The sequence below is a fragment of the Rhododendron vialii genome, chromosome 8a (genome assembly GCF_030253575.1).
Source record: "Rhododendron vialii isolate Sample 1 chromosome 8a, ASM3025357v1".
Classification (NCBI taxonomy): Eukaryota; Viridiplantae; Streptophyta; class Magnoliopsida; order Ericales; family Ericaceae; genus Rhododendron; species Rhododendron vialii.
In genome coordinates this window covers 9,359,248-9,374,574 of record NC_080564.1, presented here as the reverse complement: position 1 = coordinate 9,374,574, position 15,327 = coordinate 9,359,248, and the positions used below count along the sequence as shown (strand labels likewise).

Here is a 15,327-nt window from a genome sequence, read left to right as displayed (position 1 = left end):
AAAGAATTACTACTTTTATTATATTGGGTATCTTTTAGTGGTTCCAAAACTCATTCATCCATTGCCACCAGCAATATATTTATTTATTTTTTAACGGAGGAACAACCCTACGATTAGGCCATTAAATGAATTCAAATAGGCAATTCAAATTTTCGGGAAAGTTAGTGCGACCACATTAGTCACGGGTCTCCATTTAATTCAAGGTACTCATCTTGTGGAAAATCGAATCTCAGACCTTGAGGAGTAATCCTAAAGTTTGTGCATCCATCCAAACCACTGAGACAACCCTTGTTTGTGTGCCACCAGTAATTTGGTGTCAAGAATTAGTACTTTTTAAAACAGTGGTGCTACAGTTCCACGGGAGGATTCCTGATCGGAATCCCGACGCTCCGCCGGGCACATTCCGGCCACCTGACGGCCTATCCGAGTTGTCCAAAAATTCTATAAAAAAAAACCGAGTGGGCTTGTGCAAGAATAAATGGCATCTGACGTGTGTAAATGGCCGATTCAAGCACTCCATTTTTGGCTGATCCAAACACTCCATTTTTGGCCTATCCAAACACAAAAATGGATTGTTTGGATCGGCCATCTACACATGTCGGATGCTGTTTATTCTCGCGTACGCCCACTCGGATTTTTTTTTTAGAATTTTTGGACGGCTCGGATTGGCCGTCCGGTGGCCAGAATGTGCCCGGCGGGACGTCGGGATTCCGATCGGGATTTTTGGTCGGGAAGCTTAGACTGATAAAAAAATCCGTCCTTTCAAAAGACTTGATCAAATTATTGAGGTGACATTTGGTGTAATGACTAATGCATTGCTCGGCAGGGCTTGACTTGAATTAAAATTTTCTTGTGAGGACTTCACGTTTATTTCTCATGTGATATAAAATGAAACACACTATGGACTCATTCAACGATCGGAACCATTCGGTTTGTATGACTCTCAGCTTGTCAACAAAAACATAATAAAATACACTTTTGATGTTAAATTTTGAGGTATCGATTGGAGCTGCTCTGAAATGCTATCACACGTGATGAGCTTGGCTTACTAACCTTGTTTGAATTGGTTTTTGAATTTTTTTAAAAAAAAATAGTAGGGGTAATAAGTGAAGAGAGATAGAGAGAGAGAAATGTTGGAAGTAGGAGAATTTAGGAGAAATTTAAAAAAAAAATCTTTTTGAATTATAAAGCAAACAAAGCATAAAAGATTTTTAAAACTTGGGTTTTGGAGTGAACATCTGTCCGAATGATTTATTCCGAGAAGAATGTCAAATTGCATTATGGGTCGTTATTGAACGCGTCAAACAGAACCACTTGGTCTGGCTCAAGTCACAGAATTTAGGAATTACCTTTTAGCGAGTCAATTATCAACTGGTGGACAAGTGTTGAAAAATGGAATTTTACAAGAAAAAAATTGGTGGGACCACACCGCTAGATGGGCTCGAATGAGTTTTAGATATCTCTTGCTGAGGTTTAAATCGGTAAAAGAATGAACAAATTTCATGAACTCATAAATAACAAGTAACACGTCAATTTTTTTTATGTGCATTGTGTACATGTGCACATGCAATTTACACACATCACTATAACCACACACATTCAGGCTCCGTTTGTTTGGACGTAAAATATTTTTCTGTAAATTATTTTATCTATTTTCTGGTGTTAGGTTGTGTCGAAAATGAGGAAAACATTTTACATGTAAAACATTTTCTATCAATTGGATGAAAATGACTTACTCTTAAATTTTTCGTAAGTTATTTTTCGAAATGAACCTGCTGCCTTCTACTGCAATTCTCACTACTCAGTTTCTTCGATCGTCAGTCCTGATCCATGTTCAATTCCAATAATCTCAGATCTCTCCACTGTTTAAGCCTCCTCTTTCTCTCTCTACGCTATTTTGTTGATTTCTGAAAATATTTTCAAGTGCCAATTAAACACCGAAAAATAAATATTTGAAGTTTGTTTTCTGAAAAAATATTTTACATTGTAAAACATTTTACATCAAAATAGACGTAGCCTCACATTAAATTTTTTGACATTGTTTCCAAAAATTGTGGATTACAACTCACAAGAGCATGCACACACTCATAACTTACAAATATACATTAACATCGACAACATATTTTTTTAAAGCAATCTACTTACATCAAAATTAAAGATGTACAGCTGTCTACAACTCTATACATTTTACTGCCGCCCCCAAATTATCAAACAACAGAAAATTTTGCATTGTTTCTAAACATTTTGACCTAAAAGGAGATAATTAAACACCATCCTCTTTGATGTGCGCGCACACACACATTAACATCATATACTTTCTACTAACTTCAATAAAATTCAGTCGTCGTTTCCACAAAGAATTTAGGCAAAACAGATAAGAAAATGAAGAACAAAAAAAACCGAGTGTTTATTTCGTCCAAATCCATAGTACGTTTGTATTTTTTTTTCTTTTCGAGAATGCTGAAAAATAAATTCTTCCAAAACTGTTGTATTATCGAGTTGACATTTGGTGTAGATTATACGGGAATCAAGATGAGTAATAACTTTGACCCAAAAAAAGAAGAAGAGATGAACCAGTAAATAAATTAGGACTCTTAAATTTGATGAGAGACACTGATCACAAAAAAACATGTGATGAGAGAGAGAGAGAGAGAGAGAGAGAGAGAGAGAGAGAGAGAGAGAGGAAGGTGGGTACCAAGCTCAGTGAGTTGGGAGATGGGGTCATAATAGTCTTTCTATATCATATAGAGATTTTTGGATACCGGGTGGGTACCACGTGGTTGTGTCCACGTGCTGCCCGAGCAGCCCGTCCAGATCGTTCAAAAGTATGTTGAACGGTCCTGATTGAAATTCTTTCTCTCCTCTCACCTCACCACTCTTTCTCTCTAAATCCGAACTGTTCAAAACCGAAATGAACAGCCCGAATGCGCTGAGCGTGCACCACGTGATATCCACTCGGCACCCAAAAATTCCTCTATTATATATTTATATGGCGTATAAGAGACTACACGACACGAGGGTCACGTCACATGCCAAAATCTTTTCTTGCCTTGACGTATAAACCAGTGCGAAGACTCCGAATAATTGGATTCATGCGCGACTTCGTCCTTCCGTATGGTGGACATAAATCAAGAAACAGCAACTGGGCTAAACTTGTCGGGATCGAAAATAAATGCGCATAGTGAGTTCACTCGGATGTTGGTATGTGTCGAGCCCAAACCAGCTTTGAATTAGAGCCCGGGCTAGGTCTTACTATGTTATCCAAACCATTCAAAATGTTGGAATTGTCGAGAAAATCATTCTGAATTTAACTTGATCGCATAACGACAGCTATCTAAACTTATTAACATTCGTCCTTCAAACTTGAACAGTTTAATTTCGAAATCGTACTTACCGTTCAGCAATTTGAAGATCGATATATTAGTCCTCGCGGTTAACGGGTTTTGAATGATCATTTGAATTAATCTAGTACTGAGAAAATTTGTTAGGAAAACGTTGCAGTTAAATGTTTCAGATCAGATTGTGAAACCCATGCGGACCCACTATTTTGAAAGCAGAGGAACCAAGGCCCCAAGCTCAGTGAGTTGCTATTCAAGGAAGTTGACTTCGATCTTATCTACCATTCTTGCACTGGGCATTTAATTGCAAATTAATGAGGGTTAAAATTGACGTTAACGTGTTATTGGGTTAAGTTCACATTTTTAAAAATTTTTGAAATTGGGGTTAAGATTACTTGTTGACAAAAATTTACTCGATTATTTGCTTCCGGCATCACAAAGTGACCCGTTACACGTGTTTATAGCTGCTGTGCAGCTTCGTCCTGCACAGCGTGCTGCGCACCTGCCGGCGAGGTCTTGCCGGCATCGGTTCGGCGATCAAAGACGTTCACCGCGTAGAGCTCGTCGAGTTTTTCGTGTGTGCCAAAAATCAGCTCGATCAAATATTGTTAAGTGCCTCATCGGAATATATATAACTTGAAAAAAAATAAATCCTAATGGATACAAAACATTGGATCAAAACCACTGAATCCATTTTTTTCAAGTAATATGTGTTCGGATGAGGCACTTAACAAAATTTGATCGAGCTGATTTTTAGCGCACACATAGAATTCGACGAGCTCTACGCGATGAACATCTCTGATCGCTAGACCAATGCCGGCAAGGCCTCGCCGGCGGGTGCGCAGCACTCTATGCAGCACGAAGCTGCACAGCAGCTTCCCCCAGTCCGTTTCGAATATGTCACGTCTGGACAAAAGGAAATGTGAGTGCAACGCCGATACTGCGTCATTGTGCACAAGCGGTAGGAGCTAGGGGCACATCACCTTAGAGACACATCAATCACACCCCTCATACATACAGGTGGGTTCCGTTCCAATGAGACCCACTTGTATGTGAGAGAGGTGTAATTGATGTGCCTCTAAATGATGTGCCTCTAGTATTTTGGTAACTTTTAATAATTATATATCTGTATTTATTGATTGAGTGATATGACATAAATTAAATTGGTTGACTCGATCCCCTGCTACGTTCTTATAAACTTTATTTAAATTTAACTTAAATTTGGAAATTCTTCTTATTTGAATTTTTTTCGCATTTGTTAGTTTTGGGCCAAACTTTTGTACGATATTGATTCGTCTCGACGAGATGAATCGGAAAAGTAATTTTTTTCTTTTTACTTTTATCTAAGTATTTTGAAAAATAATCATTTTTAGCAAAAAATATTAATTTTTTGAAACCCACGATGGCATTGACCGATGATCAGAAGAACCGTTTACCTAAGCTTTGAAGAATGACGATGAATTGATGGTTATACCATTCTGTTGTGAGTTGAAAGAAGGATTTGCGCACCTGGACTAGTATTAGAAGGGCCAATCTCTTGCCATTAGCGATCGAGTACTTCTACGACTGAACTTGCTTTCCATTCATACTATTGTTCTCTTAATGACGTGGTCGACATTCCTTATGATCATTTCTATCGCATTTCCAGTGGAAGATCATTCATGATGTTGGAATCAGATCCACTCACCACCCCGCGCCTGCACAATCAACCTTTTCGTTTTTTGGTACTGCCAGCACACAACCTACGCAGCGCCACACAAAAGATGGAAGAGAATACTTTCGTTAGCGTGGGAACTAGAAAATTAAAAAGATCTAAGACATAAATAAATAAAAAATAGAAGCTGCCGAAAAAAGAAGCTTCGGTGTTGGAAAACTATCCACCTTCATACAAGTGGTGTTGGAAAAATCCGGCATGAAATTACGTTGCCATCGCCGCACCCACCGTAGCTGAAGAAATCAGCTGAACTCAAGCAGTGAGATCCGATCCACCACGTAACTGGAGATGTTCAATCCAAAAAATGCAAAGAGATTCGAAATATCTGATTACATGGAGTAGTGAGTGGAGTGGGAGTGGGAGCGGGGAGTGGGGCGGCAGTTACTTTTATTTTTTTTCCCGAGCTCTAGCTCATCTTTGACTTTGAGTACGCAATCGATGATTAGTAAAATTTTATTTTTTGCGTTTCAATTTAATAGTCTCTTGTTCTATTTTAATCGGATAGAAAATTAATTATATTTTAAAATTGGTAATAAATTCTATATCCGATATGAATTTTATTTGATAGTTACCAATACCATTTAGTTACACGGCTAATTCAAATGCGGTGAGTAAGATATTTTTTTAGTTAAAAATGACATTTAATCGAGCATATATTGAGAAGTAATTTTTTTTTTTAACGGACCATAGATGTTTCCATTAATTTTTCTGGGTAATTTTGTTCGTCCTTTTTGAATTTTTGTTGAATTTACATTTTATTTCTTAATTGATCATAAGTAAAAAGTCATGGTAAAAAACAAAATTCACTAAAAATGAAAAAAAAAAAAGTATCAAACAGGAAGTATTTTGAGTCTAAAGTCATGTCATCATATATGGAATATCAAACAGGAAGTGTTCTCTTGCCGAGACGAATAATTAATCTCAAAGATTACAAAAAGAAAATTGATAATGTCAAAACCTCTTTTGTTTCTGTCAAAATTCAAGGTGTACCTTTCATTACATAACTTAATTGCCCTCCATTACACCACTTCTTTTCAAAAATGCCACTTGAAATTTATCGGGCTCTTTTTTCTTTTATTGCAGTTTTATCAAACGGAAAATGCTAGGGACATCTCAATGTATCAACTTTTGGCTAACTTAAATAAGTCAATTTCTTATGAGTTATAGGCTCTATAAACTACTTACCCCCACCCAAAAGAAGAAGAAGAAGGGTTTCAATGAGAAGAGCCAATCAGGTTCCTTCATGTGTTCAAAATAGTCTATTTTAATTGGATTGTTGAAGTATAATTGAGGTGTATGTAAATCGATTCGAATGCTTTGTGTAAGGGGAAAAATATTACAAGCTATTTTAAAACTATTTTTCTTATTTATGGGATTATTTTTGGTTTAACTATTGTTGTAATTGTTACTGAAGATTAGATATCGCCCTTCAAAAGCAAAAGCTGCTTGTTTACAGGAGCTTTTTATCCTGTTGTGAGTTGAAAGAAGGATTTGTATGCTTCTCATTCATTTCCCCTAAGAATACTGACTGGTATTTTTTGGGGGGTGATTTCAATCTTTTGTTTTGTATTTTTAATTTGTAAGGGAATTGATAATGTCAAAACCTTTTTTGTTCTCGCCAAAACCTTTTTTGTTTCTGTCAAAACTCAAGGTGTATTTTTTAGGGGAGTGATTTTGCCACTTCCCTTTGTGTCTTTATTAGATGACTTGTTTTGTAAGAGAAGGAGAGTGACATTAACAAAAATGAGAGTGACAAAATCAATCCCTATTTTTTATTGCATGACTTAATTGATCTCCACTACACTACTTGCTTTACAAAGCAATCGTTTTCAGTTTCATGTTTTCAAGCAAAATTATGATCGTGAGAAGCAAAATTATGATCCCAAATGAAAATTAAGATGGTTTCGCCGAGTGAAGCTCAGCTCTTTCGAAAAAAAAGCTCGGCTCAACTCGATTAAAGGCTCGTTTAGAAAATTATGATCCGAATAGGCACGGAGATGAATTCGATGGTTTTGTCGATGAAGGCCAAGATGGAGTCCCTGTAAGTGGGACTCCATAACTTCTGCATGATCTTCTGAAAAGCAAGATTGTTGTGGCTAATAATAGAATATCCCACCAATTTTCCACCTGGGTATGTTTGATTTGTAATCCGTTGAATGGGAATGGAGGTGGGTTGTCGCCTTGTCGGCTGTAGCTGTAGGAGAAATGTGGTTATGGTGGGTTCACGGGAGAGGAATGGAGAGATAGAGAGACTTTATAAATCTGGGATTAGGCGTTTGAGAGATTTGATATGGGAGATACTAGGGGTATATTAATTTGTCACACTTCAGTTACACCCCCTCTTACATATATATGAGTCCCTAGCATATATTGTGAAATTCTCACAATTCTCACACATACATGCATGTGAAAGAAATGTGATTGAAATGTGACACATTAATGTCTGCCCTCCGTGGCTTCGGAGCTGCGTTGGACTGTCAACGGTTGCCTTTCCGTGGCCAGAACTCTGCGTGCCAGCGGGAGTTTGCTCTTTGGAGTGACGTCCTCTCCGGCGAAGGAAAAACTCTTTGAGTTTTTGCTTCGCGGTTTCGCCGGCGATTTGGCTTTTGGATTACTGTATTGGGGAAGACAGATTTCTCTGTGCTGCATTGATCACCTCGATTAGGGTTTTGATTCTCGAAGAGAATTGTTTGTCTGGATGCATACTCCACGTATCCCGACCCTGCCTTTGAGCATGTGGCAATGTGAAGAGGTCCTTGCTCTCAGGCTTCAATTATAGTCCTTTCGGTTATTCCTGTTGTACCCTTTCGTGGTTTTGATTGAAATCTGTAGATGCCGTATGACGTTTTTATTTATAAATGACTTTCGAGCGGTTCAAAAAAAAAAATAATGTGTCTAACATTTCCAGGACAGCAGTGCTACAGTCACCGACCTTGGGGTCGGTGACCGGCCACCGACCACGTGTGGGGTCCACTCCAAGCCCCGCACGAATGATTCGAGCCGCTCAATAATTTAAAAAAAAAAAACCGAGTGGGCCACATGAGAAATAAGCTCAATCCGATGTGTGTACATGCTCGTTCCAAACTTTCATTTTTGAACGGCTCGGATCATCTGATTTTGGAACAGCTTGGATCGAACACATACACACATCGGATTGAGCTTATTTCACACGTAACCCCACTCAATTTTTTTTAAAAAAATTATTGAGCTGCTCGGATCATTCGTGCGAGGCCCGGAGTGGACCCCACACAGGATCGGTGGCCGGTCACCGACCCTCCGGTCGGTGACTAGTGTTTTCGTTTCCAGGAAGGGAAAACCGAAGCTAAAAAATTCAAAAGTCACAAGTCCAGTCAGTAACTTCAAGGTCGGGCCTTGAAGTCTTGAACCACATTCAAAAGTCAAGCTTGGCATCTCCCTTCTGCTACTATTTTACTTTTTTTGTAGACCAACTAATTACTCATTCTGTTTGGATTTATTAGTCCTTTTAGAGTTCGTGTCATTTTTCAATCAATTATATCTTGCAATTTATAATGTTTTATGTAATTTTGAAAACATTTTGTTATAGTACAAATTGAGATCAATCAAACAAGATTCATATTGTATATAAAATTCATTATCAATTTAATAATATAACTCATTTTTTATCCGGTTAGAATTGAACGAGAGACAATTAAATCCGGACGGAGGGAGTAGTATTTTTTAGGTTTTGTTTGATAACAATAATAGATAGATGAGATTCATAAGAATGTGAGATTATGATTGGGATTAGTAATGTGAAGGAATTGATAATGAGTATGCTTGTTTGAGATGCGATTAGATAATGAGATTATTAATATCATGTTTATTTGAAATGAGATTAGATGACGGGATTGGATTGATAGAAGAAATTAGTAATGAGAAAGGGTTGAGATTGAACTTTGAATACCAAGTCTCAAGGGATATTGCTAATACCCCATATGAGCCGGCTTGTTCATCCCATGGGACTACCAATACGGACCAATTTTGAAAACCAAACAAAGTATTATTGATACCCTTACCTTAGCAATCCAATCCCAACCTCCAAGATGTTTAGTAGTAATATGATTTCAAACTACTGAAAGAATCGAAAGAAAATACTGTAACTAATTCGATTGATCAAATTGAGATGAAGCGTTTGAGACAAACGCAACAATTAAATGGAAGAGGATTTGGATTCCATTAAGTCCCTACGAGGAATTTAATCCTATCAAAATTCATCTCGATGGATCGATCAATCGGATATCAATCAAGATAACTGTAGAGTGCAGAAAACCTTTGTCTTGAAAAAAAAAAAAAAAAAAGCACATTGGACACAACTCATATTTTTTAACGCAAAATATCCGATCAACACAATTTTTGAAGACATCTTTTTTTTTTACAAACATTCTGTTTGGAGGGGATTTCAAGCAACTATTTTTCTGGTATAGCAATATCGCGATATGATCATTATGTATCTTTATCACATTCTATTATTTGTAAATTTTAAAGTTTTCTACCTAAATTTTTCAGAATCCTGAAATCAGAAAGAAAAATAAAAATGATTTGATAGAGCACCTATAGGTATCGGATTGAGCTGATTTTATGTACGGGCCCTCAAAAAAATGTTTTACATCTGATGAACGGCTCGGAGCATTTGTTTGGAACCCAGAGCAAGTCGCACAATGTGATCTGTGCACAATTGCTGTGTGTGTAGACTTTCTTTGTTGTTAGTTTTGCGCTTGAAACATAACGGGGATTGATAGGAAACATGAAAACTTTCTATGAAACCGAAATGAATGGCTGAGATTCGCACAACTGTAAATCTCAGACATCCATATCAATTTCATGTTAAGTTCCATTAAAAGTTATCATGTTTCACACCATTTAAGCCCAAGTTCAATGACCCAAAGTCAAAGCTTCTAGTCTAGGGGTAAAAAGACGTAGAAGAGTAATTGGGTCGTAGTCCAAGCCCAGTTCAGACCTCTAACACGGCCTGTCTGGGCAGGCGGCGAGGTTGTCATGCAAATATGCAATACGAAAAAGTACAACTTGTCAAACTTGATACGAGAGCATGTATTATATGGGATCAAATCATTTGCACCGCCAATGTAAACATCTGTTTTTTTCAATTCAATTACATTACGTTATGTCGTCATATTTTATCAATTGAGACCACTATGTTGACGACGTGGCGCAATGGGCTTATTAACCTTTTTGGTCCCCAAAGTATCATAAAAATCTCATTTTGGTCCCCAATAAACACATTGGAGAAATTGAGTCCCCAACGTTATTAAATGTGTACCAATGTAGTCCCCCACCCCTCACGTCGTTACCCCAGACGTCAAAACCAGGGGCATGTTTGTCATTTCCCCTCCCCCAACGTCTTTATCCTCCACAGCACCTATAAGGGTTGGGAAAATCACTTGCTGCTCGTGGAGGGAGAGATTCAGGGTTGTTCGGTTAAATAAGCCACTTGATTTTTTTTTTATTCAATTTTTTTCACATTTCTTAGTTATCGTCAATTTTTTTGGGATTATTGCTTCTTTATGACAAGAGGAATTTAAAAAGTAAAAAATTATGACCGAAATCTAATTTTTTTTGAATAAAGACAAAAATTGCCGAGTTGGGCGCTTCATCGACCCTAATCCCTCTAACGAGGTGCGCCGATCCGTGGGCTCAGGAGCACGCCGTCACAGCCCTACTGAGGGGTTGTTCGGCTAAATAAGCCAAGTGACTTATTTTTTTGTTCTTATTCAATTTTTTTTTTCGCATTTGTTAGTTTTTTGTCAATTTTTTTGGGATTATTGCTTCTTCATGACAAGAGAAATCTAAAAAGTAAAACATGACGATTGGAATCTATTTTTTTTGAATAAAGACAAAAACAACCGAGTCGGGCGCTGTGCTAGCCCTAATCCTTCTAATGAGGTGCGCCGATCCCTGGGCTCAGGAGCACGCCATCACGGCCTTACTGAGGAGTTGTTCGGCTAAATAAGTCAAGTGGCTTATTTTTTTCCTTATTCAAATTTTTTCGCATTTGCTAGTTTTTTGTCAATTTTTTAGGGATTATTGTTTCGTTATGACGAGAGGAATCTAAAAAGTAAAAAATTACAATCGAAATCCAATTTTTTTTGAATAAAAATGAAAAAAATTGGCTTATTGGCTTATTTTTGTCTTTATTTTAAAAAATTAGGTTTCGATCATAATTTTTTACTTTTTAGATTCCTCTCGTCATGACGAAACAATAATCTCCAAAAAAATTGACAAAAAACTAGCAAATGTGAAAAAAATTTGAATAAGGACAAAAAAAAAAAAAATCACTTGGCTTATTTAGCCGAACAACCCCTCAGTAGGGCCGTGACGGTGTGCTCTTGGGCCCACGGATCGGTGCACCTCATTAGAGGGATTAGGGCCGGCACAGCGCCCAACTTAGCGATTAAAACCCAGTTATCGGACTGGTTCTGGGTGGCGGCGAGTTGGTTGAGGCGGAAGTCGACGGCGGGGTCGGTTAGGTTTTCGGAGAGAAAGTTGCCGGGGGAAGGAGCGGGTGTGGTAGCAGATGGTGCGCATGGAGCAGCCCATGGAGCGGTGGGTTTTGGGGGAAGGGGAAGAGGATGGGCTGTAGAGGATAAAAAGGTTAGGGAGGGGAAATCGTGCCCCTGGTTTTGACGTCTGGGGTAACGGCGTGACGGGTGGAGGACTACATTGGTACACATTTAATAACGTTGGGGATTCAATTTCTCCAACGTGTTTATTGGGGACCAAAATGAGATTTTTATGATACTTTGGGGACCAAAAAAGTTAATAAGCCGGCGCAATGTAATTGATTTAGAAGAAACAAATGTATACACCGACGGTATATACAATTTAATCTCGTATTATATATATGATTGTGTTAGCCAAGAACAGATGCCAGCCTCACCTAATACTATTTACAAATTTCACAAATTTCCTAAACAAATGAGACGACTCCTAAACGGTGTGATCATCGTTTGGATATTTACTTACCCAATAACGAAGATTTTAAGTGATTCGGACGTTGAGAAAATATGTGTTATAACTATAAGTACTTGTAGATTGTAAGGTTTATTAGGCTCGAGCTTGACTCAAGTTTTGGCCAACTCAATTCTTCAAATTTGTAATGAGCTGGAGCTCGCTAAAAGCTTAGTAAGCAAAGTTGAGCATGCAAAAGTTCGACATGACTCGGCACGGTTTGTTTGCACCTATACCCAACTAATCACTTTTAATTTTTTAATTTTGTATCTTCAACTTAATTAATATTTAAATATCAAAAAAGTTATGTGCACAGCAGCGGTTTTCTCTCGCCTCGGGTCGCACAAAGATGATCGGAGCTGCTCATTTTGTTTAAAATATGTCGTTTAAGGTCTCTGTAAAAAATGAGTTTCGTTCGATATAGTTAGAGGCGTTAATAAAACACCCAAAATTACTTCAGAATTTAGGTTCAGAAGTGATTTTGGGTGTTTTGTTAACGCCTCTAACTATATCGAACGAAGCTCATTTTTTACAGAAACTTTAAACGATATATTTTGAACAAAATGAGCTGCTCCGATCATCTTTATGCGATCCGAAGCGAAAGAAAACCGCTGCTGTGCACAGCTGCTGTGCACGTAGCACAGCTCTTTAAATATTTCTTGTGACAAACGTGAGACTAGCTAATCAAGGATAACATGTGAGGCCCACCACGAATGGGGATTTACAATTCCGGTGTGAACCCATGGGTTTTGTAAACAGGCGGTCAAAGTTTTTGACCATGTACTTTCGGCAATGTCAGCGGCGCAACCGCATAGCCGCCAGCCGACGACTACTTTTCCAAACCAGTCACGTTCACGATCCCTCTATATATAGAATTAAAAACTCTCACACGTAAAAGACGAATAGTACTCTAGAGATCAACCTAATGGAATCACAATCCCACTCTTCTTCTTCTTCTTCTTCCACCTTCGCTAACACCAACCCGAAACAACCCCATTTCCACGCGCCCCTCCGAGCGGTTCGCAAGGTTCCGGCGAAGCCGTGGAAGAAACCCGTAGCGCCACTACCGCCGCCAACCCCACCGGGAATATACAACGTGGAGCCCAAAGACTTCAAGGACCTGGTTCAGAAACTCACCAAGGGACCCGACTTTCAATCCCGCCGCCTCGAAAGGGTGGCGCCTCCGCCCCTCAGTCTACCGACGACCGCAGCAGTATCTGATGGTGAAAAACCAGCAACAGCCCAGGATCTCCTTCCCTCGCCGTATACTAATACGGCACCCTTGGGAGCTGCAGTACTCAGCCCTCTGGGATTTAGTTCGTCTCCAACGTCACGTGCGTGGAGTACGTTCCTTCTCACGAGTCCGGGAACCACGCCATCTTGGGAGCAGAGCACAATGTTCTAGAGTAAAATCATTTTTTGGGTTTATTTGAAGTGTGAATTATAAGTTCGTTTTTTTTGTAAGCTGAGCTAATCATTTTTTGATTTTCGTCATATCAGCAGCTCCTACAAAGCTGGTAAAAGAAACAATAAAAAGGGCACCATCAATTTCTGTTTACGAACTGGATATCAATTAACAACGCGCGCAAGTAAACCAAAAGGAAATTACGAAATTATTCAAGAAGTCTGAAACCACAATCTCCAAAGTAAGAACGCCCCCATTCTCGGAAAGAAATAAAATGGAAATCCAGAAATTTGGAAAAGAATGACGAGTTTAAATTCTTTCCCGGAAACTACGGGGTTTTCACCACCCATTGCGGACCCCATCGTGTGTTTTTTTCAGTAATCTGAACCGTTCATCTTGTAGGGTCCGCAGAGTAGTATGTTGACTCAAAAAATCATGTTTATCGGATATCGATAGGTACATCAAAAATTAAATTTTAGTTTATAAAATAGACGGTCATGGATTGTTTAACTTTAAACTTATCGACCGTTGATCTTGTAAACCAAAATTCAATTTTTTACATACCTATCCATGTATAATAAAACTGATTTTTTGCGAAAATATACTACTCTGCGAGCTCTACAAGACGAACGATTCAGATTACTGAAAAAAATACACGGTGGGGCCCATAATTGGTGGTGGTGGAAAACCCATGGTTTCTACCTAAGGTGGATAGAATTTATACCAAGAATGACACCTACCATGCACAAAGAGTAATTATTCCAAGGAGTGATTATTCCATACTCCTGGAGCGTTGCCCTCCATGAGCTCTGCACGACACTTCTGTAGACTGCACATACTTAGGTGGGGTCACCATACAAATGTGCGGTTCAAGAGAAGCCCGACCTGTTGAGCAATTCTCCAGGAGGATAAAATAATTTCTTGACAAACTGGTATAGGCTTGGAGAGTAGAAATCTAATGCGGAAAATGAACTCCTGATTTCAGCTTTGGCTGCTGTGTCAACATCCGTGCTGTAGCACCAAGAAGTTAGGTCATATGCTTTCCATCAAACACACAAGGAACACGTGAACCACAATTTTATGATGCAAAAACCCAGCAGTTCACATTTGACCACAATTTTGAATTTAATACACAATAAGTTGGTATCATAATTATTCGTACTTTAAAGTTACTATAAAGAGATGGCGTATTTATTTGCCGACATTTTTGAAACTAAGAGACAGGTGATTTGTATTACTAACAGTTAACATAATGGCAGAAAAGGGAGATTCATTAATCATGATTGGAGAACAGGCATACAGGCTACATATAATAAGACAAAAGAAATATTCTTGCAATGGAAATCTTACCATAACCAATTCACAAGTTCAAAAAAACAGGTAGAAAGACAATAGAAATAGACCTTAAACATACACACAAACATGTTAGAAGCAATGCCCAAGAGACTGAAGTGAAGGATGCAGATTACATGTTGGAAAATAGCATATGCTCCTTTTTCACGGGAAAACCAGGGTGTTTTCAGGAATTCTGATATAAACCATCGTGTACTATTTTTAGATAGATTCAAATATCCAAATATAAGGCACCCAACAATTTGAGCACCTCAGGTTCGGGTGAATACACCAGTAAGTCGTCTACTGGTACAGAAAAATCGTACAGATTTTGCGTGGGGCCCACTACAGGTTCTGCACAAATGATTCGAGCCGTTCATTAAATGTAAAACAGTTTTTCAAAGATCCCTGCGAAAAAGCAGTTCAATCCGAAACTTATAAATGCTCAATCCAATCATATTTCATTATCCTGGAATCTAAATCAAAAGTTAGATGATTAGATCGAGCACTTTTAAATATCGAATTGAGATGATTTCCGCGGGAGCCCTTGA

At 38.4% G+C, this 15,327-nt stretch overlaps 1 protein-coding gene across 1 annotated transcript; it reads left to right on the top strand.

Moving 5' to 3' along the window:
* Window positions 1-12,907: 12,907 nt before the first annotated feature.
* On the top strand, window positions 12,908-13,597 carry LOC131336340 (VQ motif-containing protein 29-like). Its single transcript, XM_058372128.1, has one exon. It carries the CDS (start codon window positions 12,965-12,967, stop codon window positions 13,442-13,444), a length of 480 nt encoding a protein of 159 aa, XP_058228111.1. The 5' UTR covers window positions 12,908-12,964; the 3' UTR covers window positions 13,445-13,597.
* The last annotated feature ends 1,730 nt before the right edge of the window (window positions 13,598-15,327 follow it).